The sequence below is a fragment of the Megascapheus bottae genome, chromosome 4 (genome assembly GCF_031878675.1).
Source record: "Megascapheus bottae isolate mThoBot1 chromosome 4, mThoBot2.hap1, whole genome shotgun sequence".
Lineage (NCBI taxonomy): Eukaryota > Metazoa > Chordata > Mammalia > Rodentia > Geomyidae > Megascapheus > Megascapheus bottae.
The window spans coordinates 52,802,939-52,830,662 of NC_143512.1; the positions used below are offsets into that span (position 1 = coordinate 52,802,939).

At 39.4% G+C, this 27,724-nt stretch overlaps 1 protein-coding gene across 4 annotated transcripts in view; it reads left to right on the plus strand.

The window, feature by feature from the left end:
• The window catches only part of Pde4d (phosphodiesterase 4D), a 635,057-nt gene that overhangs the window by 459,451 nt on the left and 147,882 nt on the right, over positions 1–27,724 (plus strand). For all 4 annotated transcript variants that reach the window (XM_090331909.1, XM_090331910.1, XM_090331908.1 and 1 more), the window contains exons 3-5: positions 1,321–1,357; positions 8,240–8,313; positions 14,303–14,352. In XM_090331909.1, coding sequence (XP_090188035.1) covers positions 1,321–1,357; positions 8,240–8,313; positions 14,303–14,352 — 161 coding nt within the window. The remainder of the gene's footprint in view (positions 1–1,320; positions 1,358–8,239; positions 8,314–14,302; positions 14,353–27,724) is intronic.

A 27,724-nucleotide genomic window follows, 5' to 3' on the forward strand; every position in this document is an offset into this window, starting at 1 on the left:
ACTCGTTATCTTCAATCAACAAAAAGAATACTAAAGTGGAGATGTAGCTCAAAGTGGTAGAATGCCAGGCTTGAGCAGAAAACCTCAAGGACAGCACCCAGGTCCTTAGTTCAGGTCCATAACTGGAGAAAAAAAACAGGAAGTATGTTCAAAAGTAAATATAGTGGTGCATACCTACAATTTCAGCACATAATGGCTGAGGTGAGAGGATTGTGAATTTAAGATGAGAATTGGCTATGTAGCTGACTCTGAATCCAAAATGAATGAATAAATGAATACATGAACATATATAAATAAACAAATAAGTAAATGTAGATCTTTGGTTAGATAGATCAAGTAATAGAACATAAAGTTTTAGCAAATGATTTCTTCAAATCAAACCAAGGGACTGGGAATGTGGCTTGATGATTTAGCACTTGCTTTGCCTGTATGAAGCTCTGGGTTCAATTCCTTAGTACCACATAAACTGAAAAAGCTGGAAGTAGGGCTGTGGGAGCCTTGAGCAAAAGAAGCTCAAGGACAGTGACTAGACCCTACGTTCAAGCCCCAGGACTGGCAAAAAAAATGGGGAGCGGGGAATGTTTTCTTAAATATTTGTACTAGGAAATACTGTAAAGAAATTCTGGGCTATAGTTTTTCATTTTCCTTTAAATCAACTTTCTTATCTTTGCCTGTCCTCTTTAAGGCAATATCACAGTGACACCTTGCTCCTGTATCCCAGGCTTGGTGTAGCTGAGGTTACTATGGCAACAGCACACAAGGAGTAACATTCCCCTCTAACTACAGTGGCTGGGACATGAGTCAGTTGACAAGTTTCACAGGGTTTTTTATTAGTGTATGATGTAGTCTCATGTCATCTACAGTTCTCGTCCAGTCCAAGTCTTACATGCAGTGATGCAGAACACTTGATGCTAATCACCTTCAAGGGTTAGATGGCCCAAGGTCCTCTCAGGAGCCACAGCAGAAGCTAGCTTCCTTCACAGCACCCCTGACTGGTATGGACAAGTCTCTACAGTAAGAGACCAAGATTAAGCCTTGAGCCCTAATGCATATCCCCTTGTGCCTAAACAGCAACAGTGGCAGTGGTTGATGATCAAGGAGCTTCTCATTTTTAACCAGGGAGCTGGACAATGGCTAATATCCAAGAAGATATATTTTTTAATGCAGTAGCTGGAAACAACATAGGCTGAAGAATAAGGATGGAATTACTGTCGTTCTAGAATGGGAATTGGTGAAAGTGGAACTTACCATTGAATGTTGACGAAAAGTGGGTATCAGAGTTATTGAGACTTCTAACACTGGATTTGGTTTGTTTTTCAGACATGGAGATGACTTGATTGTGACTCCATTTGCTCAGGTAAGCACACTTGGTGAGTAGAAAGGCATGTCACACATTTTGAAATGTGATTTGAGGGGTTTTCAAATTTATTGTTAAACCAAACATTGTTGTGTGGTCCATTCAACTTAACGACATTGTGGGAGACTGAAACTGTTCCTATCTATATATTTTCTGTAAACCCAGAGACCCTAAGAGTAGCTTTGCTTCAAACATCAAATTGCCTGAGTAGTAGAGTAGTTCAGTAGGCCCATATTTCCTTAACTGGTAAAGCACTAGAAGCATGAATCATGATTAAATTACATTTAATGTGAGTAGGTACATGATCAGTGCTTGAAATGCAATATTCCAATTCAATCTGATACCTTATTTACTCCTCTTTAGATGTATCATTTGTTCACAGACTTAGCTAAGTGATGTGTTTTAGTTCTTTTAGGAAATATGGGGAAAAAAAAACCTACTTTCACCTGTGATATAGCTATAAGGTGGTAAAATGACCTAAAATGTTCTTAAATATGCGTGAAAGCGTTAATGGCCCAATATTCTTTTTTTTTTTTTTCCAGTCCTGGTCTTGAGCTCAGGGCCTGAGCACTGTCCTTGGACTTTCTCAAGGCTAGAGCTCTACCACTTGAGCCTCAGCACCACTTCTGGCTTTTTTCTATGCATGTGGTGCCGAGGAATCGAACCCGGGTCTTCATGCATGCTAGGCAAGCACTTTAACCACTAGGCCAAACTCCCGGCCCCTCTTTTTTTTTTTTTTTTTTGCCAGTCCTGGGCTTGAGCTCAGGGCATGAGCACTGTCCTTGGACTTTCTCAAGGCTAGAGCTCTACCACTTGAGCCTCAGCACCATTTCCGGCTTTTTTCTATGTATGTGGTACCGAGGAATCGAACCCTGGTCTTCGTGCATGCTAGGCAAGCACTCTACCACTAGGCCAAACTCCTGGCCCAAGGCCCAATATTCTCTGCATAGAACAATGCTTCTCAAACCCCACCTCAAGTGATTAACCTGCGTTCTTTTCCCAATGTCCATACTGCAAGTCTCGTCAATTAAATCTGAAACTCTGGGGGTTATGTTGGAGTTGTAGAGGTGAAAGTGCTCTTTTAGCACTAAGATTCCATCATATATAATTTTATTTTTCCTGGGGTTTGAAATCAGGGTGTGGGCACTGTCTCTGGGCTTCTTTTGCTCAGGACTAGCACTCTATCACTTGAGCCACAGTGCCACAGCTTGCTTTTTCTGTTTATATGGTGCTGAGGAATCAAATCCAGGGCTTCATGCATGCTAGGCAAGCACTCTACCACAAAGCCACATTCCCAGCCTGCATGATTTTTTAAAAAAATGAGTGATAGTAGTATCAAAATATTGGAATTGTATTTAATTCTTCTACCTTTTAAATGGTTCTGAAATTTTATTATGGCTTCACTTACAACTAGCAAAGGTACTAACTTACCTTGCAAAAGGTGCTCATCTAGAGGCTACATATTCCTTTCCACAAGTAGACTTTTCCTGGAATATAAGATCTAAAAAGCTCTACCAAAATATAAAAAATAAAGTCCAGTTTTCAGAAAGATTCTGTATTCCTGGTGACAAATTGTCAAGAATTAAATTCTTGCTGCTGTTTGACTTTGTTTGCATCTCCAATTTCCTGCCCTATGCCATGTAAGTTCAAAATCCCTTCAATCCCATGAAAACTTCTTTATTTATTTTGCCAGTCCTGGGGCCTGAGCAGTGTCTTTGGGCTTTTTCAAGGCTAGAGCTCTACCACTTGAGCCACAGCACCATCTGGCTTTTTATATGCACGTGTACAGAGGAATTGAACCCTGGTCTTCGTGCATGCTAGGCAAGCTCTCTACCGCTAGGCCAAACTCCCTGCCCCAAATTACCTTTTTAGATTGTAAATATTTTCCCCTTTCAGAAGGGAAACATTTCTTGAGCCCCTACATTGCATGATCAGTGTGTTACTGCCACCTGGTGGGATAAAATGTATAGAAGATGAAAAATAACCCTCAGAACTATCCAATTAGCCTATTAGGTTTCACTGTTTAAAGTTCAATTTTTTTCTACCAAAATCAATGTATTCTGTGTGATTAAAGAAATGTTTAAAAGCATCTAAGAAAGTCTGAAAACAGTGTGTGCAAATAAGATCTAGGCCTACAGTCCTAGAGAATGTGGCCTAGTGGTAAAGTACTTGCTTAGCATGCACAAAACCCTGGGTTTGATTCCTTGGTACTGCATACACAGAAAAAACAAAAAAAGCTGAAAGTAGTTTTGTGGCTCAAGTGGTAGAGCCCTAGCTTAAGAAAGCCCAACGACAGTGCCCAGGCCCTGAATTCAAGCCCCAGGACTGGCATAATAAATAATAATAATAATAATAATAATAATAATAATAATAATAATAACAATAATAATAACATCCCAACCCAGAAACTAGAATTTGTACCATTTCTGCTCCTAAATAGGACTGCTAGTGTTTCTTACTGAATATTTATTTCACATTATTTGTGAGACCAGTTACACTTTTGCTTTGAGAGGAAAAAGAAAAGCAGTGACCTTAATTTTCTACCACTGAACTATGTGTCATTGATAGAGAAGAAACATAGGCCCAGCAGAGGTGTGGCTATGTTTATTGGAAGGCTGAACTGAGGAAAATGAGAGCTGCCTTAGAACAGTGCAAAAAACAATGGAACCCAACTCAGAGCTCCTGTAAACTGTTTCTGTTTCTCTCCCACAGCCCATAGCAATAGTAGTTTAGTGTCTCCTTTGAGTCTTGCAAAGCAAAGGTAAAAAGCAATGCTTGTAAATCAGGCTACAGTATCTCATTCTTACAATCTTAGCTACCTACACAGGCAGCTGAGATCTGAGGACTGTGTATCAGAGCCAGCCTAGTCAGGAAAGTCCCTGAGACTGTTATCTTTAATTAACCACCAAAAAGCCAGAAGTGGAGTTGTGATTCAAGTGCTGGAACACTAGCCTTGAGGATGAACGCTCCAAGGACAGCCACACCCCACAAACAAACAAACAATCAATAATGGTGGTGTTTAGCCAGTCCCAGGACTAGATTTGTCTAGTTGTTTTTTTTTTCTTTTGTCAGTTGTGGGACTTGAACTCTGGGCCTGGGCATTGTCCCTGAGCTCTTCAGCTCAAGGCTACAGCCCTTGCTCTAGCCCTTGAGCTACAGAGCCACTTCTGGTTTTCTGGTGGTTAGTTAGAGATAAGAGACTCACTGACTTTCATGCCCAGGCTGGCTTTGAACTGTGATCCTCAAATCTCAGCCTCCAGAGTAGCTAGGATTACAGTGTGAGCCACCGGTGGTGCCCGGATTTTTCTTTTCCTTTTTTGTTTTGGTTGGTCATGGGGCTTGAACTCTGGACCTGGGGATTGTCCCTGAGCTCTTCAGCTTAAAGGCTACTGCCCTATCCCTTGAGCCACAGTACCACTTCTGGTTTTCTGGTGATTAACTGGAGATAAGAAACTTTTTCTTTAACCAGTCCTGGGCTTGAGCTCAGGGCCCAAGCATTGTCCTTGGACTTTCTCAAGGCTAGAGCTCTACCACTTGAGCCTCAGCACCACTTCTGGCTTGTTTCTATGTATGTGGTACTGAGGAGTCGCACCCAGGTCTTCCTGCATGCTAGGCCAAACTCCGGCCCTCAGAGGCTTTTTAGTGCCCAGTCTGGCTTTGAATCATGATTCTCAGATCTCAGCCTCCTGAGAAACTAAGATTACAGGCATGAGCCATTGCTTACATCTGCCTTTGTCTAGAATTATTATTTCTATTTTTACAAGTATCATACATGACATGGTACAGAAGATACTGGTAAACATAATTCAACATTTATAAAATATAGTTTGTTCTCTCTCTGTCTCTGTCTCTGTCGTTTGTTCTCTCTCTGTCTCTGTCTCTATCTCTCTCTCTCTCACATGCACACACACACATACACACACACACACACACACACAGCTGTGATCTAAGACTTTCACATATAGGGGAATGATAAGACTTCAGGTTAATTATCATAATACCATAATACTGTTTGTAAAAGCAAACTTTTAAGAGACAGCCTAGAAAAAAACTGAATAAACAAAAATTATAATCACTTGATTTTGTCTTAATAACTTAACTACATGGTGTCTTGCCTAGTATGCATGAAGCCCTGGGTTCTATTCCTCAGAACCATATATACAGAAAAAGTCAGAAGTGGTGCTGTGGCTCAAGTGGTAGAACACTAGCCTTGAACAAAAGAAGCTCAGGGACGGTGCCCGGGCCCTGAGTTCAGGCCCCAGTACTGGCAATATAGTAATAATAATAATAATAATAATATTTTGCCTCATAGCCATTTTCCTAATACTGTAGCATAAAAATAAAAATTATTCAAAATTAATACCAAAAGTTTACTTGAAACTGAAAACTAGCTAGTTCTAATTTCATTATTGTTTTAACAGAGGCAAAAACTCCACAGAAGATAATTCATTGTTGACTAATATTTCCCTTCAAGGGAGCTTAAACATGAGTTGTTTGCAATACTACTTTTTACAGAACATGAATTACTGCAATATTTTTTTTCTATTTATCCAGCTGTTAAAGCTTTAGAGCTCTGAGGTTAAAAAACTTCTGTCTGAAAGGGATCAATTAGCTGATGCAATAAGCTTATTTAAAATGATATTTTTTTCCATGTACTTGAGGTTCATTTCTGAAAGCATAAATCAAGTCCTCATGCTTTAATGACAGCAGGTCATTTATCTAACTTATTTCTGCATCATTCATGATTTTATGCCTAATGAGAGACTGCGATCTGACGTCAGCAGTAAACTATGTGGCTACTTCGTCACAGGCAGTGTGACCTTTCTGAGCTGTGAGTTCTTTGCGATAATGAGCCAGATTTTTCCACTGACTACTTGGGAAGCACCATTAACTCCTTCAGGGAAAATGCTGTCTCTGTCCCAGAGTGTAAATAGCTCCATTTTCTTTACAACATAAAACATAAGTAAATAATAGTGTTATGAACAGAAGGGGCTTCTGTTCAAATGATTCCTCCTTATCAGGCATCATCCTTGGTTCCTAATCCACTATTTCTTGCAATTATGACAGCCCAGAAATGAGTAGCAATGTACCAGGTTTTTACTCTGGAGGAAACTAAGGTAACAGAGGGCTTATAGAACTTGTCCAAAGTTGGGCTGGGAGTTTGGCCTAGTGGTAGAGTGCTTTGCCTAGCATGCATGAAGACCCAGGTTCAATTCCTTGGTACCACATACATAGAAAAAAGCTGGAAGTGGTGTTGTGGCTCAAGTGGTAGAGCTCTAGCCTTGAAAAAGCCCGAGGATAGTGCTCAGGCCGTAAGTTCAGTTCCCATGACTGGCAAAAAAAAAAAGAACTTGTCCAAAGTCTCATGTAAAAAGATTCTAAGTATCAGAGTTTGGCAATCCAGCTTGTTGTACATCATATTACCTACCTACTGTGGCTTCCACCCTGGGAAAAACTTACCTACTCTAGGGGAAAGTCAGGGGTGGTAGCTTTTCACAACTTTTCTTAGATTCACTTCTATTCTTTGTATACCTTGTAGTTAATTCTGTGTATGTGGTAACCAGGAATTGAACCCAGGGCTTTGTGCATGCCAGGAAAGCACTCTACCACTAGGCCACACTTCCAGCCACCGTACATTTTTTTTTTGGGGGGGGCAGTCCTGAGTCTTGAATTCAGGGCCTGAGAACTGTCCTTGGGCTTTCTCTACCACTTGAGCCACAGCACCATTTCTGGCTTTTTCTATGTATGTGGTACCGAGGTATTGAACCAATGGCTTCATGCATGCTAGACAAGCACTCCACCACTAGGTCAAACTCTGGCCCTGCCAGTACCCTTTTATTAAACATCTTCTATGTGCTGGCTATGGTGCTCACAACAAGCAGTAGGATTTTACATGAGAAATGTCTCTGAAGGTATTTTTTTTTTTGCCAGTCCTGGGGCTTGAATTCAGGGCAGGGCCTGGGCACTTTCCTTGGACACATTTTGCTCAAGGGTGGCACCCTGCCACTTAAGCCACAGCACCACTTTCAGCTTTTTCTGAGCATGTGGTACTGAGGAATCGAACCCAGACTTTTATGCATGCTAGGTGAGCACTCTACCAATAGGCTAACACTACTAACCTCAGAGAGGACATCTTATAATGCCTACTTAGAAAACCCTAACCTAGGAAAAGAATGAGGTAGCTGGAGGAAACATCTGACCACAATGAAAACATGAGATTCTTTTCTTTTTTTTTTTTTTTTTTTTTTGGTCAGGTGTGGAGCTTAAACTCTGGGTGCTGTCCCTGAGCTCTTCAACTCAAGGCTACTGTCCTATCCCTTGAGCCACAGCACTTCTTCTGGTTTTCTAGTGGTTAAATGGAGATAAGAGTCTCACAGACTTTAGTGCCTGGTCTGGCTTTGAACTGAGATCCTCAGATCTCAGCCTCCTTAGTAGCTAAGATTGATTACAAGTATGAGCCACTGCACCTTACTCCGAATTTTTTTTAAAAGAGAATTGGAGAGTTGTTTTACTTTTATTTTTTATCTCTAAACTATGACTTTGCTGGCATTTTTTAGTATCCTATTTCGGATTTGTATAAAATGCAACTAATTGTATCACATCTAGATTGCTTAACACAGTGACCAAGGAGTATAAGCATGCTTTGGAAATTGCTGTTGTACTACTTGCTATATTCTCAGGGGCTCAGTGAAAGGGATTTCTGGAAAGTGTTTGCAGTGTGACTTCCCAGATTTCATATGGATTCTGAATACTTTTATTCAGTGTTGGGAGATTCTTTATTCTACATGAAACTGAGTTGTTAGAAATTCTGTGTTTTCCCTTAAACTGTTTTGAATTACCTTTAAAAGGATTCTGGTTCACGAAATCTCCTTCTTCTTGTAGGTTTTGGCCAGCCTGAGGACTGTACGGAACAACTTTGCTGCATTAACTAATTTGCAAGATCGAGCACCTAATAAGTAAGTTATCAAGCCCCTCTTCCACCCCCCCCCCAGCCCTGCCCCAATCTTGTGACTTGAACTCAAGGCCTGGGTGCTGTCCCTGAGCCTATTTGTGTTCAAAACTAGAATAATTGGAGATTAGAGACTCACAGGGACTTTTGTGGCCAGGCTAGCTTCCATCCAAGATCCTCAGATATGCCTCCTGAGTAGATAGAATTACAGGCATGAGCCACCAGCCCCTGTCCTTTTTTTTTTTTTTGCCAGTCCTGGGCTTGAGCTCAGGGCCTGAGCACTGTCTTTAGACTTTTTCAAGGCTAGAGCTCTACCACTTGAGCCTCAGCACCACTTCTGGCTTTTTTCTATGTATGTGGTACCAAGGAATCGAACCTGGGTCTTCATGCATGCTAGGCAAGCACTCTACCACTAGGCCAAACTCCCGGCCTCCTTTCTTTTACTTTTATTTTTTGCTAGTACTGGGGCTTCAACTCAGGGCCTGAGCACTTCCTTGATCTTTCTCAAAGCTAGAGCTCTACCACTTGAGCCACAGCACCATTTCTGGCTTTTGCTATGTATGTGTTACCAAGAAATTGAACCTGGGTCTTTGTGCATGCAAGGCATGCACTCCACCATCAGGCCAAACTCCCGGCCCCTCTTTTTATTAAACTTTTAAGTTGTCATAAATTTGAACTGAGTTCTGGACAATCTATTAGCCTTCCTTGGGTTGCTGTCATGATGTCTAGCCATGTACACCACATCAGATGAAGTCCTGTTAATTTTCTATAAATACTCTGTGGTAATGATGCTAATATCAGAATCACACACTGTGACAAATAAAAATGGTGATTCCATCTGTCAGAAATCACCTGGTCCTTTACCAGTTGCTTATATTTAGTTTTACCTAACTTTATAATTGACTACTGGCAAATGGTCTCGTGAAGTCTTAAAGTCAATCCATGTTCATCTTCATGATTGTAACACAGTTAATTGGAGAACACCCATAGTATCATAGCACATATCTCTGTTTCTCGTGCTGTTATTAACTCTCGGATCATCAGCTGGAAGAGAATCACACTGGAAGTCGGGAAAGAAGAAAGGTGTACACGAGAAGAGATTATAAATTTTGGTTTGGTGTGTATATGGAAACACACACCGGTACTGGGGCTTGAACCCAAGGCCTGGATGTTGTACCTTAGCGCTTTTGCTCAAGATAGGAGCTCTACTACTTGAACCCTACTTCACTTCAGGGGTTTTTTTTTAATTGTTGTTGTTGTTTTATTTTGTTTTTGGTGGGATGGCTTCAAACCACAATCCTTAGATCTTAGCCTCCTCAGTAGCTAGGATTACAGGCATGAGCCTGTAAAAATCTGTACTTTCTAGTCCAGAATAGTATAGTTTAGTTCTTAAATATCAAATATACATTTCTATGGTTAAGGGAACCTGCAGCCATTGTGCAAGTACTTTCTGTGATAGAGAAATTCTATTTATCTATATCTATCTATCTATCTATCTATCTATCTATCTATCTATCCATCTATCTATCCATCTATCTAAATATAAGTTCCACAATACAAATATGTAGAATGGATTCTAGTACCTGTCGTAATGCAGAAAAACTTCCTTGAAAATGCTTGTTAGCTGAAAGAGGAAAATAGTAATTCAGTATGTGAGTCCTGAGGGTGTACTTTTGAGTATCCTGTTTATTGCAGGTGTACATTATAATGCAGAGCTCACTGGTCCTTTGGGCATACCATAACTTCTAGGAACAGTCACCTCATCTTTGGAAAGTCACAGCTCTACAGGAGAAATGAAACAATTAGTTGTCACTCTGAAATGTTTCATCTAAAGAAATCAATGACTTGTCTTCAAAATGCAAACAAGAGACTTTTTTGAAGTTTCCTTCACGGAAGGAAACTAGCATTTTTTTTAATGTTGTCAGGGTGATGTACAGAGGGGTTACAGTTACATATATAAGGTAGTGAGTACATTTCTTGTTCAACATTGTTATGCCCTCCTACAATTTTCTCCCACTTTTCCTCCCCACACCCTTACCCCCAGTTGTAGAGTTCATTTCCAACATATTGTTTTATGTCTATTGCTGTTGCATTGGTTCGCTCCTTGTCCTTTGTCTCACCATCTTGTTCCCCTTCCCTTTCCTAATTCAAATAAAGGCATATAGAATGTACCAGGTACCAAAATCATATATAGTGACAACAGGGAATAAGCCATAGGGAGAAAAAGAAAAAAAAAAAAGAAAAACTTCACCTACTGCCTTTGAAACAACAACTACAAAAGAAGGCCTCTTCTTTTTCCCCCCATATCCTGGAGTTCATTTTGCTTAGCATCATCGTATATGGTCATATGTACATAGCTATTGAACAATTGTGGTCCTCTGCTGAGGGCATTATAGATATATCCTAATTATTATTTGCAGCAGGCAGAGAGTTGAACAGAGAGGTATGGGGAAATCACACAGGCCTTCTGACTCTAGAGGAATCCGAATGTAACTGCTGGGTATTTACAGTGCCATTAGACCATTTCTAAGATTGTGGCTGAAGTTTAAGAAAGGTTTGTGCTGCCATGCACATCTGCTAGAGAAAAGAATTCTAGAAGAGTGCACCTAAGACCTGAGAGGTCGTCATGATGCTTGTTGCTTATTTTTATTTCATAACACTGGTTCTTGCCATCTTGTTCTTTCTTGCCCTTGAGATTTTTTTTTAATTCCAGAGGTGACTTGTGGCTCATTCTTTACAAAATGATATTTCAGTGTCATCCTAGAGTCAGTGATTAATATTTCCTGCTTGCTGCTCCTTGCTGAGATGTCAGTCACTGGATTGAGGTTAGGGGATATAATTAGTAATGAGTCAACCACTGATTTTTCTAAAGCTATAAAAAAATATAAAAATATCATTTGATATCTTTCCTAAAGTTAATGTCTTCTAAATTTTCATAGAGGACTAAAAAAATGAAAAAAGCAGAAATCAATATGTATATTGTTTGAATTCTCTCCCGTCAACCACTTTACTTGCAAACATGTCCAGTACCATCTGAATAAACTCTCTGCAAGAAGGTAAACCACAGCTCTCTAGATCAGAGCCATTTCAGAATAGCTGTTGAGAGCACTAACCTTCTGTTGTTGCTGAGGCTGTTGTGGGAGGCATTCATCCAGTTATTTTCCCATTATAGTAAAAATCTGAAATAAGTTAGAAGTGAATCTTGGTGTATTTTCAATCAAACAGAAGATTTCAACTCCAAACTGATACCAATGCATGTAAGAACCATGGCAGAGAAGCCAGCAGTGGAGTGGAATCAATGAGACGTGACAAAGAGCCAGACTGCTTTTTCCAAGGGTCCTTAGCCCCGCTGTGAACTTCACCCTCGACACCGTGCAGAGTGCAGGGACCTGCTGCCATGCACACATCTGTGTGATTGTCTATTCAGCTGCTACAAAAACATTCCAGCAAGAAGACAACAGAGCAGATGCAGCCAGAGAAGCATGTTACTTGAGTTCAACTCTCAGAGTGGTTTTTGTTTTTTGAATGAATTTTTCAACTTCCCCAAACTTTATTTTCCTCACTGGTAAAATGAGAACCACGAGTCCAGTGGCCTGAAGACCAGTGGTGGGATTAAGTGAGAGATAATTTATGTAATGGGTTCATCCAGCACAGCATCAGACACCTATCCGTGCTTGTCTGTTAAGGGTGGGCCACTAGAAAATTGCTCCTACACACATCAAACCTCAGATTTTTCAGGATTCCTGAATGTATTTATAAGATGTTTTGAAGATTGCTAGCTTTTAAAAGACACCGGGTATGCTTGGTATGGTGACTCAAGCCTTGCAATGCAAGCTACTAGGAAAGAACAGATCAGGAGTTCAGGGTTCTAGGTCAGGGTTTATGAGTCCAGGCACAGGTGACACACACCTGTTGTTCTAGCTACCCAGGAGGCTGCAGTCTGAGAATCACAATTCAAAGCCCACAGGGGCAGGAAAGTCTGAGATTCATATCGCTAATCACCCACCAGAAAACTGGAAGTGACACTGTGCTCAAAGTGGTTGAGCTCTAGCCTTGAGTAGAACAGCTCAGGAATAGTGCCCAGGTCTTTAGTTCAAGCCCCATGACCCACCTCCCCCCAAAATAGAATTTCTGAGATATAGTGTGTGGGGGGAGCGGGGGGGGGTGATTGGTGAGCTTCTATTATCATAGCCACAGGGGAAGCACAATGTCTGAGCATCCCTGGGAAGTACAAGTAAGAGGATCACAGTCTAGGCTGGCAAGGACAGAAAATGAGGCCTTACCTTGAAAATAACCATAGGTGGGGGCGGTGAGTGCAGTCAGTGGCTCAAGTAGCTCAGCAAAGTATCTGCCAAGCAAGAATGAGGCCCTGAGTTCCATTCTCATAATACCCTGAGTTCAGTTCTCAGTAGCACTCCACCCCCCCCCGAAAAAGTAAAGAATATACTGGCTATCAGGAACAGTTTTACAAAATAATAGTTCAAACAAATCTTGATTGGTATCTTATGAGTGATTTTTTTCAATATAATTTGAGTATTGATTAAATACTGTATTCAGTGCTGTGGAATAAGTGATAAGGACAGATTAGTCACATAGCATTATTGTTTTAATAAAAGTGAAATATATATATATATATATATATATATATATATATATATATATATATATGCCAGTCCTGGGCTTGAGCTCAGGGCCTGTCCTTGAGCTTTCCTCTACTCTGAGCTACCGCACCACTTTTGGCTTTTTCTCTGTATGTAGTACTGAGGAATCGAACCCAGATCTTAATGCATCTTGGCAGGCACTCTACCACTAGACCAAGAAGAGAAAGAGATTGTGTAACATAGATATCACACCAGGAAAGTGGTACTTCAAATCATGTTTAGCCATCTTCCAATGATTTTTCTTTTAAATTTCAAGGTCTTTGGAATCACCTTGTAGAACTTACAAAAATATTTGGGGGAAAATCAGAGAAGAATATCAAAATGGAATCTCTTTTTAGGTACCTCTGTTTTAGAATATTCATAAAATGGCTAAGGCCTTAGATAAATTGTCAATATTCTCCCCTAAGAAATAGAAAATGACAAGTTTAAATTTCTGTCTAATTGTAGGGTAGATAACAAAGAATCAGTTACTTCAGACTAAAAACAATCATGACTTTGTGCCAAAAATATATTTTATAATACTGTATTTTTATACATGCATAAATTTAATACTTTTTCTCACAAGTCTGTAAGTGCTTGCTTAATTAAATATAGCTGGGAGTTTTGCGTAGTGGTAAGAGTGCTTGCCTAGCATGCACAAAGACCTGGGTTTGTTTTCTAAATGCCACATACATAGAAAAGCCAGAAATGGTGCTGTGGCTTAAGTGATATATATATGGCTAGTTAAGAATTTCCTTTCCTATCACATTCTTGTGATATTTCATCAGTTCTGTCTACAATTCAGTGCTTCTTTTCCCTCCTCTCCTCTCCTCCCCTTCCCTTCCCATGTCTATCCCTCAGTCTTTGTCCCCCATCACTTTCTCCTCTCCCTCTCTCTCTCTCTCTCTCTCTCTCTCTCTCTCTCTCTCTCTCTCTCTCTCTCTCTTTCTCTCTCTCTCTCTCTCTCTCTCTGTCATTAGTCATGGAACTTGAACTCAGGGCCTGGACACTGTCCTTGGATATTTTTTACTCAAGGCTAGCGCTCTGCCACTTGAGCCATAGCTCTACTTCCAGCTTTTTCTCTGTATGTGGTACCAAGGAATTCACCCCAGGCAGGGCTTTGTGCATATGAGGCAGGCACTCTACCACTAGGCCACACTCCCGGCCCCTGTCTTTCTCATTCTCATCTGTGATCTAAGCCATAGACAGGAACCTGACTGTCCAATTGAAAAGAAAAACATTTCTGAGTGTCCTAATGTAAAAATATGAATCTTTGAAGTTAAAACATGCATGTGAAACAACTCAGAATGCTCCAAACAACCAGCATTCATTGCTTTGTATTTTTCTCTTTGTCAGGAGATCACCCATGTGCAACCAACCATCCATCAACAAAGCCACCATAACAGGTAAGAGCTATGTGAGAGCTTGCTCTACTCCTATCCTTCCAAGAGGCAACATAATATTGAATTCAATTAAGTTTTATATGATAATCCTAAAATGTTAAATAAATGAAGTGTCTCTTCTGTACATTGCCCTTACTACCATGGGTATTACCTGTTTCCCATCTGGGCTGTTCCTTGGAGACTGGTTTACAGTGTGCCATAATTTTGCTAGTTAGCTTGGTTCTTGAGCTGGACAACTGTATTTAAAGAACACATGACTACTTTCAGGAGGTTTGCTAGTTTGTCTCCACGTTTATCAGCATGGTGGTAGCATGTGCTGCTTTGGTTTCATGACTGAAAAAGCATTAAACAAAGGGTTAATACTCTTTGGGTTAATCTGTATCCCAAGTTATATGAAAAAAAGGAAAATTCTTACCGTATTAGTCCTTGAGATGCAGAAAACTGAGAATTAAGTTCTCTTTGAATGAGGAGAAAAGACATTATTACAGAACACAAAGAAGTTAAGTGGGTTCCAGAGAAAAAGAGCCACACATGTTTAGAAAGAAAAGTAGAAGAGAGAATGAGGGAAGTAAAGGGCATGAAAATAAAATTATCCTAATTACTGCTAGTTGGTTTCAGACAGGAGATTTGACCTCAACTGAACCAAAACCAGAATGAATGATCTCATTTTGCTGAACCTGAAACCAAATTGAACTCATTTCAGCCTTTCTTCAAACCCCAATTGATTCATTAAAATAATTACCTGGAAAAGAAAACCTATGATTTCTAAAATTATTACCAGAAGAACATTTACATATTTTCAGAAATAGACACTACTTCATTTGATGCAAGTGTCCTCTTTGGATTCGAACCCATAATAAGTTGAGGAGTTTCTTGTTGAGTTTGGTCACTATACAATTTCAGTTACCAGTTGAAACTGTACACTGAGAAGTGGCTGGGTGACCGGAGATCAAGGTAGTCTTACAACCTTGATAGGACCCGCCCAGGATTACAGAGTAGCTGCTGCACTCTAGGCACAGGATTGCTCTTACATGCATGTGAGACATCCCTTGGGAGCTGGCAGACATTTTCACATAATACTGAGACCCTGGAGAGGAAACTATGAGCCACTGGAATTGGGCTATTAAGGTTAATAGGCTCTCATTTGTACCCACTAGCTTCTGACCTTGAGGCCTACAGCGGGGCTGCAGGAGCACCTTATCTAAGAAAAGAAAGTAATTAACTGTCATTAAGTGCTTAGAGCAGCTGGCTCATCACAGAGCGCAACAGGAAATTATCTGACTAGAGAATCGAAGTGTTGTTTCTTTCTCTAGCCTTGCTAACCCAGGTCAGAACATGAGATGTGGTGTTGTAGGGCATGGGGGACCACAGAAGGGTATGATCATGTTTTTCGAACCATTCTGAAAAAGTGGGCCCATAAGTCTGAAATGATGATGGTGGCGATGAAGAGGATAGTGGTGGTGATGATGATGATGGTGATGAAGATGATGGTGCTGGTGGTGGTGGTGAAGCAGAGAGTGGTAATAGTGATTGAGACTCTGATGCATGATTACACAGAAGAGATGATGCTGTAGGGTCTCTTGCTCCCTGCTTGCCTCTCTTGCTGTTAGTACCTGGCTACACCTCTACAGTCATACTGTGAAGGATGAAGAAGTATTTTCTTAAAGGGTATGTAGGTAGTATTTCATATAAAATTATTGATCTTAGAAATTCTGCCTGCTATTTGCAGGAAAAGTATAACTCCTGGTTATTATTATAGTAAGCCAAAGAGAAGGCTGTGTACAAAATTTAGGTGGCCCTGAAGGGTTCACTTTATGGGATGTCACTGATGCAGAGCTAGTAGAACTGAGCAGTGAAGTGTCATGAGACAAATCAAGTTGTGTAGCCTTAAGTGGCATGCCGTTTGTGTGCCTCAGTTTCCCCATCTATAATAGATAGTAATCCTACTTCATTACCTTGAATGAGATACCTTGAATGCTCTCTGGTGCCTCAGAAAATTGTACTCATTAAGACTTTTTAAAATTATGCTTCAGTGTTTTTATTTGGTTTTGTTCCTAGGACCCATTCTCTGCCTAGAAATGGGATATCAGTTTAGACTCTTTTACAAAGTACCTAGAAAAAGTTTACTTTTCATAATACTAAGGGTTGAGGTCTTATTTCAAAATGTCAACATGATTGCCTTATTTTGAGGGCTTTTTAAGGTTACATACTGCTGTCTCTTCTTGATATACCCTCACAAGGTAGAGAGAGAGCAGAAATGAGGTTCCTTAACTCCCCACTAAATCCCCTCCATGGGTTTCCATCCTCATCCCAAAAGCCTTAGCTTCATAAGCTTTCCCAGTGTGAGTTAAGATTGCATTCTGAACTTAGGAGCACATATAAATGCAGGGGGTAGTGGAAAGGATAAACCAAACAAAGAAAACATGGGAAGGGTTAGAAAAAATTTTTCAGGAGAAGCAATGCAAATATGTAGATCCCCACATTGTCGAGATTGAAACATTGGGCCTTCTGTCGCCTCTTCTTTGGGTCTTTTCCCATCCTTCCTGACTCAAATGCTGACTCTCTTGTGATTTAGTTGAGAGGCTGTTCTGTAGGATTTTGTTTTCTCTGAGTCTACGAAATTTTGAGTCACAGGTGTTTGTTTCTTTGGTTGGTTGGTTGGTTGGTTTTTGCCAGTCCTGGGGCTTGAACACAGGGCTGGGGCACTGTCCTTGGGCTTTTCAAGGCTAATGCTCTATACTTGAGTCACAGTAGCAATTCTGGCTTTTTCTGTATATGTGGTACTGAGGAATTGAACCCAGGGCTTCATGCACTCTACCACTAGGCCAAGCTCCCTGCCTGGTGGTTGTTTGTTTTACCAGTCCTGGTACTTGAACTCAGAGCCTGGTCACTGTCCTTGAGCTTTTTTTTTTGCTCAAGGCTAACACTTTACTACTTGAGCCACAGCACCACTTCCAGCCTTTTCTGTGTATATGATATGAGGAATCGAACCCAGGGCTTCATGCATGCTAGGCAAGCACTATACCACTACACTCAACTCCCAGCTCCTCCCCCTTTTTTGAAGGAAAAAAATAACTCTATAGCTCTCATAAACCTTTGCTTCTCAAAAAGAATTAAGAAATCCAACTATCTTTTTCTATTATACCGTACTTTCTAAGGATTTCTCATATAGAGCTTTCATTTCTATCCTCTATATTAAGGTTGTTCTATGTAAACAATAAAGATGTTGAATCTTAATTTCTTCTCCTTAGGGTTAAAGTGCCAGGAAACTTTAATTTCTTGTCATCACAGTTAACATGTGTTACTCACATGTCATTTTTAAAATTTCAATTTATCAGAGGTAAATTAATACTAAAGTAATCTGACAATATTTTAATGATAGACTTCTAAAAGGCTATTTATAAAAGAGACTTACAATGAAGACCATTGCATTCTTTATGGTAATATGACAGAAAGCATCTGGAGGCTGCATGGGAATCCCATTCTTTCCTCACTCAGTGTCTAATTTAGTAAGGGAACTCTCAAATCCAAGGGCAGAGATATATGAAGAATAGCTCTGCAGTGAGAACTGCAGACTCTGCAAGTCACTCATCAAATATGTCTTTTGACAGCATGTATAGTCCAGTGGCTGATATTTTGTGTTGATAGAGGTAATTTTGACTTTATTTCCACACAGTAATGACAGGACATTTTTAGTGATGCCTTTGTTACTTAGTCACACTCACCTGATAGTTTCTTAGCCAGAGGCATATGCTAGAATTTCAGACAATATTGAACCATGAGAGGGCAGCAGAGAATCAGAGATGCCTGCATCTTCCCTGGATGGCAAACAATAACATTGGTTTGGTGAGTAGAGCCATTACATTTGGGACGTAACGAGTCCTTTTGAGAATTCCTGTCATATATCAGTCATGCTGAGACAAATATTCATCAGCCACTTTTTTTTCTTTAAAGTTTTTAATGATTCTGCCTGCTTTTCTTTATAGATGATCTATTCAAGTATGTATCTTTAGGAGGGCTAAGGGAGGGGACAGAACTCAAGCCACTTTGTAAATGTATTTATAAGATCACTTTCAGCATGTTTCAGAGTTTCCATATTTTCATCCTCTTTATTTAACCATCTTCGATTTGAGCTTTCTCATACAGGGATGTAACTTAGAGAAAATCTATTAAAATTTCCTAATTTGAAGGACAAGAAAACTGAAAAGTATGGAAGAAAATGCTATTTAGTTACACAGGTGGAAATAAATGTGTCATTTTTCTAAAGCCAGGTCTTTATAAAATAATACATCAGAATAAGGTTATAGAAGTATATGTTTTAAATAAGCCAAGTATTAATGAATGTTAGTTTTGAGTAATAGATGCAGCAGAAGGATTAGTACATGGACTTGAAAGTGAGAAAATATAAGGATAATATATCCTTATAATTTGAATTGCTTTAATTATATCCACGAATTGGCCTGCAGGAAAATAGGTAGTCTCAAACAAAAAGGTTTAGAACATTTTCTCCAAGTTCCTACATCCCAGCAATAGAACTAGTACCATTTAACTTGTCTTACAATAGAGATCCACAATGCAGTGTCAAGCTTAAAACAAAATCCTAAATAGATTCAGCCCCCAAAAAACATTTGTAGAATTATCATTCCACTACATATTTTGTTTTTATACCAAATACTCCTGGCTCCATTTAAAAAAGAGAGATAAGGTGCCGGGAGTTTGGCCTAGTGGTAGAGTGCTTGCCTAGTATGCACGAAGACCTGGGTTCGATTCCTTGGTACCACATACTTAGAAAAAGCCAGAAGTGGTGTTGAGGCTCAAGTAGTAGAGTTCTAGCCTTGAGAAAAATCCAAGGACAGTGCTCAGGCCCTGAGCTTAAGCCCAGGACTGGCAAAATAAATAAATAAATAAATAAATAAAAAGAAAGAAAGAGAGGAGTTTATTTCAGCTGGGTACTGATGGCTTACCTAGCTACTCAGGAGGCTGAGATCTGAAGGTTATAGTTCAAAGCCAGCCTAGACAGATAAATCAAGTAAATAGAGCACTGACCTTGACAAAGCCAAGCCAAGGTGAAAGACCTTGAGTTCAAGTCCCAGTACTGGTATGTGTTATACCGGTATGCCTATGTGTATATATACATATATAACTGAGATAATAGTTGCAAGGGCCATGTAAAGAAATGAACTATGTGAGAGAATTATGTAAATCCGGAGGAGACACTAAACAAGTGCTCAGTCAGTGTGGAAAGAGGACAGGAGACTAAGCCAGTGCCCAGGAGGCTGTGCTTCCAGCTACAGCCACTAGCAGGCACTAGTTGCCGGCTATTTCATCCATTTTTAAGCCAGCCTGCCTTCCTTCCTCCCTCCCTCCCTCCCTTCCTTCCTTCCTTGTCACTACTGGAATTTGAATTGAAGACCTCAAGCTTTTAAGCAGGCATTCTAATTGCTGAGCCACACCCCAGCCACTTATCTTTCTTTTAGTAAGAGAACGTATTGTGGGGGAGCTTCATGAATTGCAAAGGAATGTCAGTAAGCTTTTCTAAGGATGTGCTTGAAAACAAATGCTGCTGATGCATTATTTTTAATAGCTTTAATAAAAAAATTAATAAACATTGTATATGTGCATGGTGATATATTGACTTATTTAGAGCTTCTTGCTTGTTTCATCTTTACACTTAATATATCTAATGACTGTCATTATAAGCTTGAACAGTTAATTTTATGTAAAAGCCCCTACATAGGAAAGACATTTCTTTTGGGTGGGGGAGTGAAAAGATTTGCATAGATGCAAAGAGTACAAATATTAAACTTATGACCTATTAGAGCAATAAGATTTTTTATTATTTTTTTATAAATATAGCTTCTTTTATACTTATTTTTGCCTTCTTATGCTTTTATTTATGCAAGTGGAGGTATGCTTTTCAAATATTGAAGTTTTTTTTAGTTATTTTTAGAGGTACAAAGGGATTTCAATTCAACATAAGAATTCCTCAGTACATCACATCTTGATTGATCACCCCTCCTGTCATTCTCCCAGCTGTCCCGACCCACCCATTCATTCTTTCAAGTTATCCAGTTCCATTTTCTCATATGCAATTCAGTTATACCTATTAATAAATATTTAAAAAGCAGGTCTGATAAAGGGATATTTTGGCCAGCAATGGATCAAAATTATACTTGATTTTATAAATGATGAAAGTAAGTGGTATGTCATATTCATGTTTAAAAACTAATGTAACGGAATCACAGTTGCCTAAATCTGTGATTTGGATATTCTGATCTAACTTTAGTTGATGTAAGTGAATGATGCTGATGGTGAATATTCTTCATGTTGTTTTCTTTCTTCTTTCTTTCTTTGTCTGCTGTGGGGCTTGAATTGTGGGTCTGGGCATTGTTCCTGAGCTCTTCAGCTCAAGGCTACTGCTCTATCACTTGAGCTACAGTCCTTTCCTCCTCCTCCTCCCTTACCTTTTTTTTTTTTTGTCACTTGTGGGACTTGAACTCTGAGTCTGGGCATTGTTCCTGAGCTCTTCAGTTCAAGGCTACTGCTCTACCCCTTGAACTGTAGTGCCACTTCTGGCTTTTTGATGGTTAATTGGATGTATGAGTCTCACAGACTTTAGTGCCCAGACTGACTTTGAATCTCTACCCTCAGATTTCAGTCCCCCTGAATAGCTAGGATTACATGCAAGAAGTCATTGGCACCTGGCTCTTTTTTTTTAAATTTTATTATCAGAGTGATGTATAGAGGGGTTACAGTTACATTAGTAAGGTATAAATAAGTACATTATTTCTTGAACATAGTTATCCCTTCCCATCTTTTCCCCACTTTCCCTCCCCCCTGAATATTCCTAATATAGCAAAAAACCAGATTGAAAACAAGTTCTCCTTTTACTAATGGTATAATTTGGATGGATTTACTTTAAAATCTATGCTTTTATAACCAAATAAATTCCAAATCAATGATTAACTTAATACTTAGTACCCAGAATGTATTCATGAGATTTTAGTTATTGCTACTATAATTTTATTACTATTGATACCACCATTGGAGAGAAAGAACTATAAATAAATATAAATTTAACTATAAATAGCTACCATAAGTGAAGCTGTTTTGAACATATGCATATATTTTTGAAGGAGAAGCAGATGGATCTCTCTGAATACTGAAGAACTTGATATTTTCTTGTCTGGGAAGTCACTCTGTGTTAGAATGCTTGGCTAGCATGCTAGAGGAACTGTTCTGTTCTGTTTTGTTTTCCACAGCATTATGACAAAAAAAGATTATAGTACACTCCATAGAGTTATGGGAAGATTATCTCAAACCAGAAGAGTGAGATATGGAAGCATTATCAGAGTACTATGAAAATAGAAGACAATTAGAGTTAAATTGAACATGATGAGTGTAGGTTAATCTCAAAGATAACATGGACCTCATTTTCTGTTCAATGGAAAAGGATTATTTATTTTACTTATTTATATTTGTGATTCCGGTGATTGAACTGGAGGTATTGTGTAATCTAGGCAAGTGCTTTAGCTCTGAGCTGTACACAAGTTCCATCAGCCATTTTTCTTTGTGTGTGTATGTCATTGTAAGGGCTTGAACTCAGGGCCAAGGGCACTGTCCCCTAACCTTTCCCACTCAAGACTGATGCTCTAAACTTCATTTCCACCTTGTTGGTGGTTAATTGGAAATAAGAGTCTCTTGAATTTGTCTTCCATGTCTGACTTTAACCATGATTCTCAGATCACAGCCACCAGTACCCATTTTCTATCAATTATTTTAAATCAGGTGAACAGATGAATTCTAAAATGACAATAGTTGGAAGGTGTAAAGGCCTCATATTTGATGATAATATGCTGTAAACTGGGTTGGTAGCATGGGGGTAGAGATGAGGGAATATAGATTCCTAAGTATTTTCAGAGATAGAGTTGAGAAGAATCAGAGATTGGAGGATGAAGTAAACATAATGAAATCATATGTATAGAGAACAAGAAGCATCATGAGCATGCATGAAAAGGATGGCTCACATCTGTAATTCTGGTCAGTCAGGATGCTGAGAGCTGAGGATCACAGTTTGAAGCCAGCCTGGGCAGGAAATCCAAGGATCTTTTAGCTCCAATAAACCACCAAAATTCCAGGAGTGGAGTTGTGGCTTAAAGAGTAGATTATTAGCCTGAGCAAAATGCTCAGCAACAAAGCCCAGGTTCTGAGCTCAAAACCCAGGATACACACCAAAAAATAAACATAAAACAAAGTCTATTTCTCCCAGGGTTCCTGAGTTTAAAAGGGACAACACTTCCTACAGTTGTCTAACTCAAGGAATCTCCAAGGGACATTTGCAAACAAAAACAGAAAGAGGGATTCCCACATGTTTCAAAACAGAATCTTTGAGATAAAGATGGGTCTGTGTGCTGAAAAAATGATCTCAGATGGAAAATTTGATGGTTCCAATTTGGGAGAATTAAAAGCTATTGAATGAAATAGATGAAAGTACTGCCTTTGTATCTAGTATTTGTCATTAAATTGCAGGTAAATAGTTGGAAAATTACTGTCTTTCTGGGACATGCACAGAGTGGCACACATATCGCTGATCTAACAATGAAGCTAGGCTACACGTGATACTATGTGGGAAGTTTCTGTAATTAGGAGAAAGAAATACAAGGTGACATTCATATCTATCATTCTCGTCATCATCCTCAGGGTTGACGTTTCTGTTATCTTGAAAAAAATGCACAAGATTTTAATTAGAAAAGCTTGCTCTTTTGTCCTAGGAGAAAATTATGTATCATGTCCATGTTTGCGTAAGAGGTAGGAGTGAGTTCAGGAAACATTATGTTTAGCAACTGTATTCTTTTTGTCTTCACTAACACAGTACTAAGTCTCCTTTAAAGCAATCCAAAAGCAAGAGCAACAAAAGCTGCATTCTTCAGTCATTCCTTTTATCCACTAAGCACTGCCTACCCATTGGAACCCTAAGAAACAATTCTAGGCATACCCAGAAACACATTGACTGTGTTGGCACAAAACAAATAAAATTCCTTTGGGGCCAATTTCCCAGATTTTATGGCTTCAATATTACACTGAATTATTTAGGTCTATGAATAAACAGAGTTCACTCATGATGTTCTTTCTTTGACTAACTCAAGAAGCATCTTACAAGCTTAGGTATATTTGCTGATATTAACATTATTAAATGCTAACATTTAATGACATTGGATATATGCTAAACATTGTTGATGTGTTATCTTTTAAAATATTAGAGCAATCCATTGTTATGATTCTTTTGTTAGAAATGAAATATCAGCTAGAGAAGTGAAATAATTTGATTAAAGATACATAGCTAGCAAAAGACAAAGTATAGACTAAGCCTGACCCAGAGACAGAACATGAAGTACTTTAGTTCTTGAAATTTCTGACATCCTCACCCAAGCATACAGAAGAAATTAGTCATATAAGCTAAGGAAAGGACTCCTGTCTGGGGAGTAAAATTCTTCAAATTCTCTCAGTTCATTTCCTAATTTCTCTTTATTGTCACCAGTATATGCAGAGCCTGAGCAGCAAGGAATGACCCCAAGTCTGCATTAAAAGAGGGGTAGATGGCGATTTCAAAAGAATCCAGTAGAGCTGGGCACTGGAGACTCACATCTGTAATCCTAGCTATTCAGGAAGCTGAGATCTGAGGATCAAAGTTCAAAGCCAGCCCAAGCAGGAAAGTCTATGAGACTCATCTCCAGTGAACCACCAGAAAACCAGTAAGTGGAGCTGTGGTGAAAAGTCATAGAGCACTAGCCTTGAGTAAGAGAGCTCAGGGATAGCACCCAGGCTCTGAGTTCAAGCTCCAAGACTGACCAAAACTAAGCTAAACAAAACAGAATCTAGTGAAGCAGGCTTAGGTTTGTAGTGTTGTATGGGAATAGTGTTGGTGAGAAACAGAAGCCACATTTTTGAGAGGTCAGATTTGGGAGTTTTATTAGAAAGCCAGCTACTACAGGTGGACTCCTGTCCCAAAGACCTGCAGCCCCTCGTATACACTTAGCACTGTAAGAAAACAGAGCTATGAGAGCAGGAGAGGATAGAAAGAGCAGAAAAACAATACAAACAAACCAAATCAACTCCACGAGAGAGCAGCTAAAGTGGACTTCATGCTGACCGGAGGAGAGCCAGGAGACATAAGACAAGAGCATAATATTCTGCCCAAGCTTATTTGGGCTTAGATAGGGGCAGAGGCAGGGGGCAGTGTCACAAGAAACTCAAAGAGTCTCCCACATTCAAAGCACTGGACTGACGGGTGTAGTAACCTATCATCCAAGTCCTCTCTCCTACCTCTAGGAATTCAGGCATGCCCATCACCTGAGGGTGGAACTTCCTTGACTCTACCATGAAGACAAGATGGCACCAGTTTAACCCAATAAACTATCATCCATCATGGGCCCAAGATGGCAGCCATTCCACCCAAAATCCTTATTAAATAGAACCATTCACTGCTAAGTATCTTGATATAACAGGCTCTACCCAGTAAGGATCTCCATGTGCTCCTTATGGGATTGTGAAACAGCTTGGGTGGGACTTTTCATATCAGTTGTCCTCTTCAGTATCATTTTTAGGCATGACATTACATAGCTATCCACACCCCACATGTATCTTCTGCTATTTCTTTCTTTTCTAATGTTATTTTTATTATCTAGGTAATGTATAGAGGGGTTATAGTTTCATTCACCAGATAGAAGGTACATTACTTCTCACACACTGATACCCCTTCTTAGGTTTTTGTCCCCATTTCCCTCCTCCCTCTGCAGATATTTCCGATGCTCCAAAAGAGAGTGTTTTGTATCATGCCATCTTCTCCTCTTCCTGTAATTCATATTGTAGAACTGTGGTCCCATGGAAATATTTGTACTTCACTGTATTCTACATGCCTGGCAAACCAGATGGGGGTCTTTCTCTCCCTCTCCCCCACTCTGGATGTATTTCTGATATTTGCTCATTGTCTTTGAGGAAAACTTTTCAATGTGTTTTCCTTTTTTGTTTTGCTTTTTCATTCATTCAATCCCTAGTGTGTGGGAAAAAAAACGGTGAGTAGGCTCTGATAACCTATTCTGGAAAAAAAATACCTCTATAGAGCCTTAACACCTTCACCCTGAAGTTTCTAGAATTTCAAAAGGTAAAGTATACTGTACTGAATAATAAGGAACAGTAAGTGCATTTTATAAAGAACACACAGGGTTTATAAATGAATAAGTTTAAAATAGCAATAGAGGAAGGAAGAGAAGAAAAATGGAAATTGAGTGAGGTATTTTCTTAGCGACAAGAAGCTAGTCTCTCTTTTCCTACCTTCCCTCTCTTAATTGTTTTTTTCTCCTCTCTCTTTTTTTCCTTCCTCTCTTCTTTCCTTCAATTTGGAAAAAAATTAAAACTTTGCTGGATTTTATTCTGTTGTACAAGTAAGAACCTAGGCTGAAGAGAAAGAGCAGGAGTAAGGATTCAGAAAATCTAGACCCACCCATTTAATGTGTGACCTTGGACAAGTTTCTCAAATGTCTTGAATTGTTTTCTGTTAAAGTGAGGAGAGAATAACAGTACTTTCCTAAAATTGAGGTTATAGATGAGCTAACTGGTGCTTTAAAAATTAGCAGAGTATCTAGTACATGGTCCATGTTAAATCTTATTAAAATATGTAGAAAGTAATTTAAAGTAAATTATAAACTATCAGTAGACACAATTGCACTTTTCTGTTATTGTTGATGCTCAATAATTAGATGGATAATCAGAAAGTACTTATTTTATTTGAGCTCTGATTTCATTATTGAACACATTTCAGAAATGACTTGGGCAATAATTTTACTGCATATACAAGAAAAGACCTGTGGGGCTTTATTTTTAAACAAAAATATTATTTCCAATATGATTACTAACCCTATTTACCAGAAAGGATGCCAACTTAGCATAGCTGAGCATAATAATAACAATTGAAACCTGGAGGAATAGGATAATTTTCAAGTGTTAGAAAGAAATATGATTTGAACTCTGAAAGACAGTTCTCTGAAGACACTCTCTGAAGAGTCCTAACACCTTTCATCAAGGCAACATATGGAATAAGCATACACATAGGTATTTTCATTGTGATGTGGAAAGCTTCTTCAGTGCTCTGCTCAGTGTGCAAGGGGAAGGGCCATCTCTGGAAGCTTTCTTTATTACTCTCCAGTGACATAACAAAATCTACACATCCTTTCAGTGAAGTGTTCTTTAACTTGGCACTGTCAAAGGTTGTAAATAGTAAGAAAACCAATGTGTCACCAGACCCAGTAGCTCACACGGGTAATCCTAGCTACTCAGGAGGCCGAGATCTGAGGATCGTGGTTCAAAGCCAGCCTGGGCACTAAAGTCCATGAGACTTTTATCTCCAATGAACGCCTAGAAAACTGGAAGCGATGCAGTGGCTCAGAGGTAGGATGGTAGCCTTGAGCTGAAGCACTTAGGGACAGTACCCAAGCCCAGACTTCAAGTCCATGAGAGACCCCCTCACCCCCCAAAAAATGGAAGAAAGAAAAGAAAAGAAAACCCATGTGTCTGAGCCCCTGGTTTCAGGGGGCCTACGAGCCCTTCCCATCTCTATGGAAAATAAATCAGAGAAAATTGTCCTTGGGTTTTGTCACATAGTTATTCCTCAGTGAGTCCATTACATTATTGCTGGACACTCAGATGCTTCAGTATCGTATTCTTTAAGAAGTCAGCATCTTATTCTTCAAGAATTCCATACAATTCTCCTTCAGCTGTCTTTATAATGTTGTAACAGTTGGTGTATCAGCAGTGATCCATGTTGGAAGACACATCGCTAGCCTATACAAAATGAGATTCAGTGGGAAAATACTGGCAGGATTTCCATTCCCTAGAAATAGTATGGAGACTGAAAAAGGAGCTTGAAAGCTATCAATGTATCTTGAGAGGGCTGGAAAGCTATAAATCAAAGGTAAATCCCATGGTAGCAGCAAGCTGGTGGGGTAGCCACCACTGTTTTATGATACTCAGGTTCTTTAGGATGCAGAATAACACCTGTTTGTTTACCTAGCCCTATGACCCAGTTCCTCAGAAGAGTTAGCTGCCTGATTGTTTGATGTACACACTTCATTTATTTTACATATTTTCATAGTGCTGGAGATTGAATCCTGGTTCTTGAGTGCGCTACACAGATGTTCCCACTGAGATAAACCCTTCACCCTATACACATTTCCAAGGTTTTGGTTTTATGTGGGGTGCCATGGTTTATGGCTCCTGAATTCTTTTTAAGTGTAGGAAACAAAGCAAGAAATAATTTGCATCTCTATGATCTTTGGTAAGTTGTTTAATAAATTACTCATTAATTAGGTCTACTTTAAAG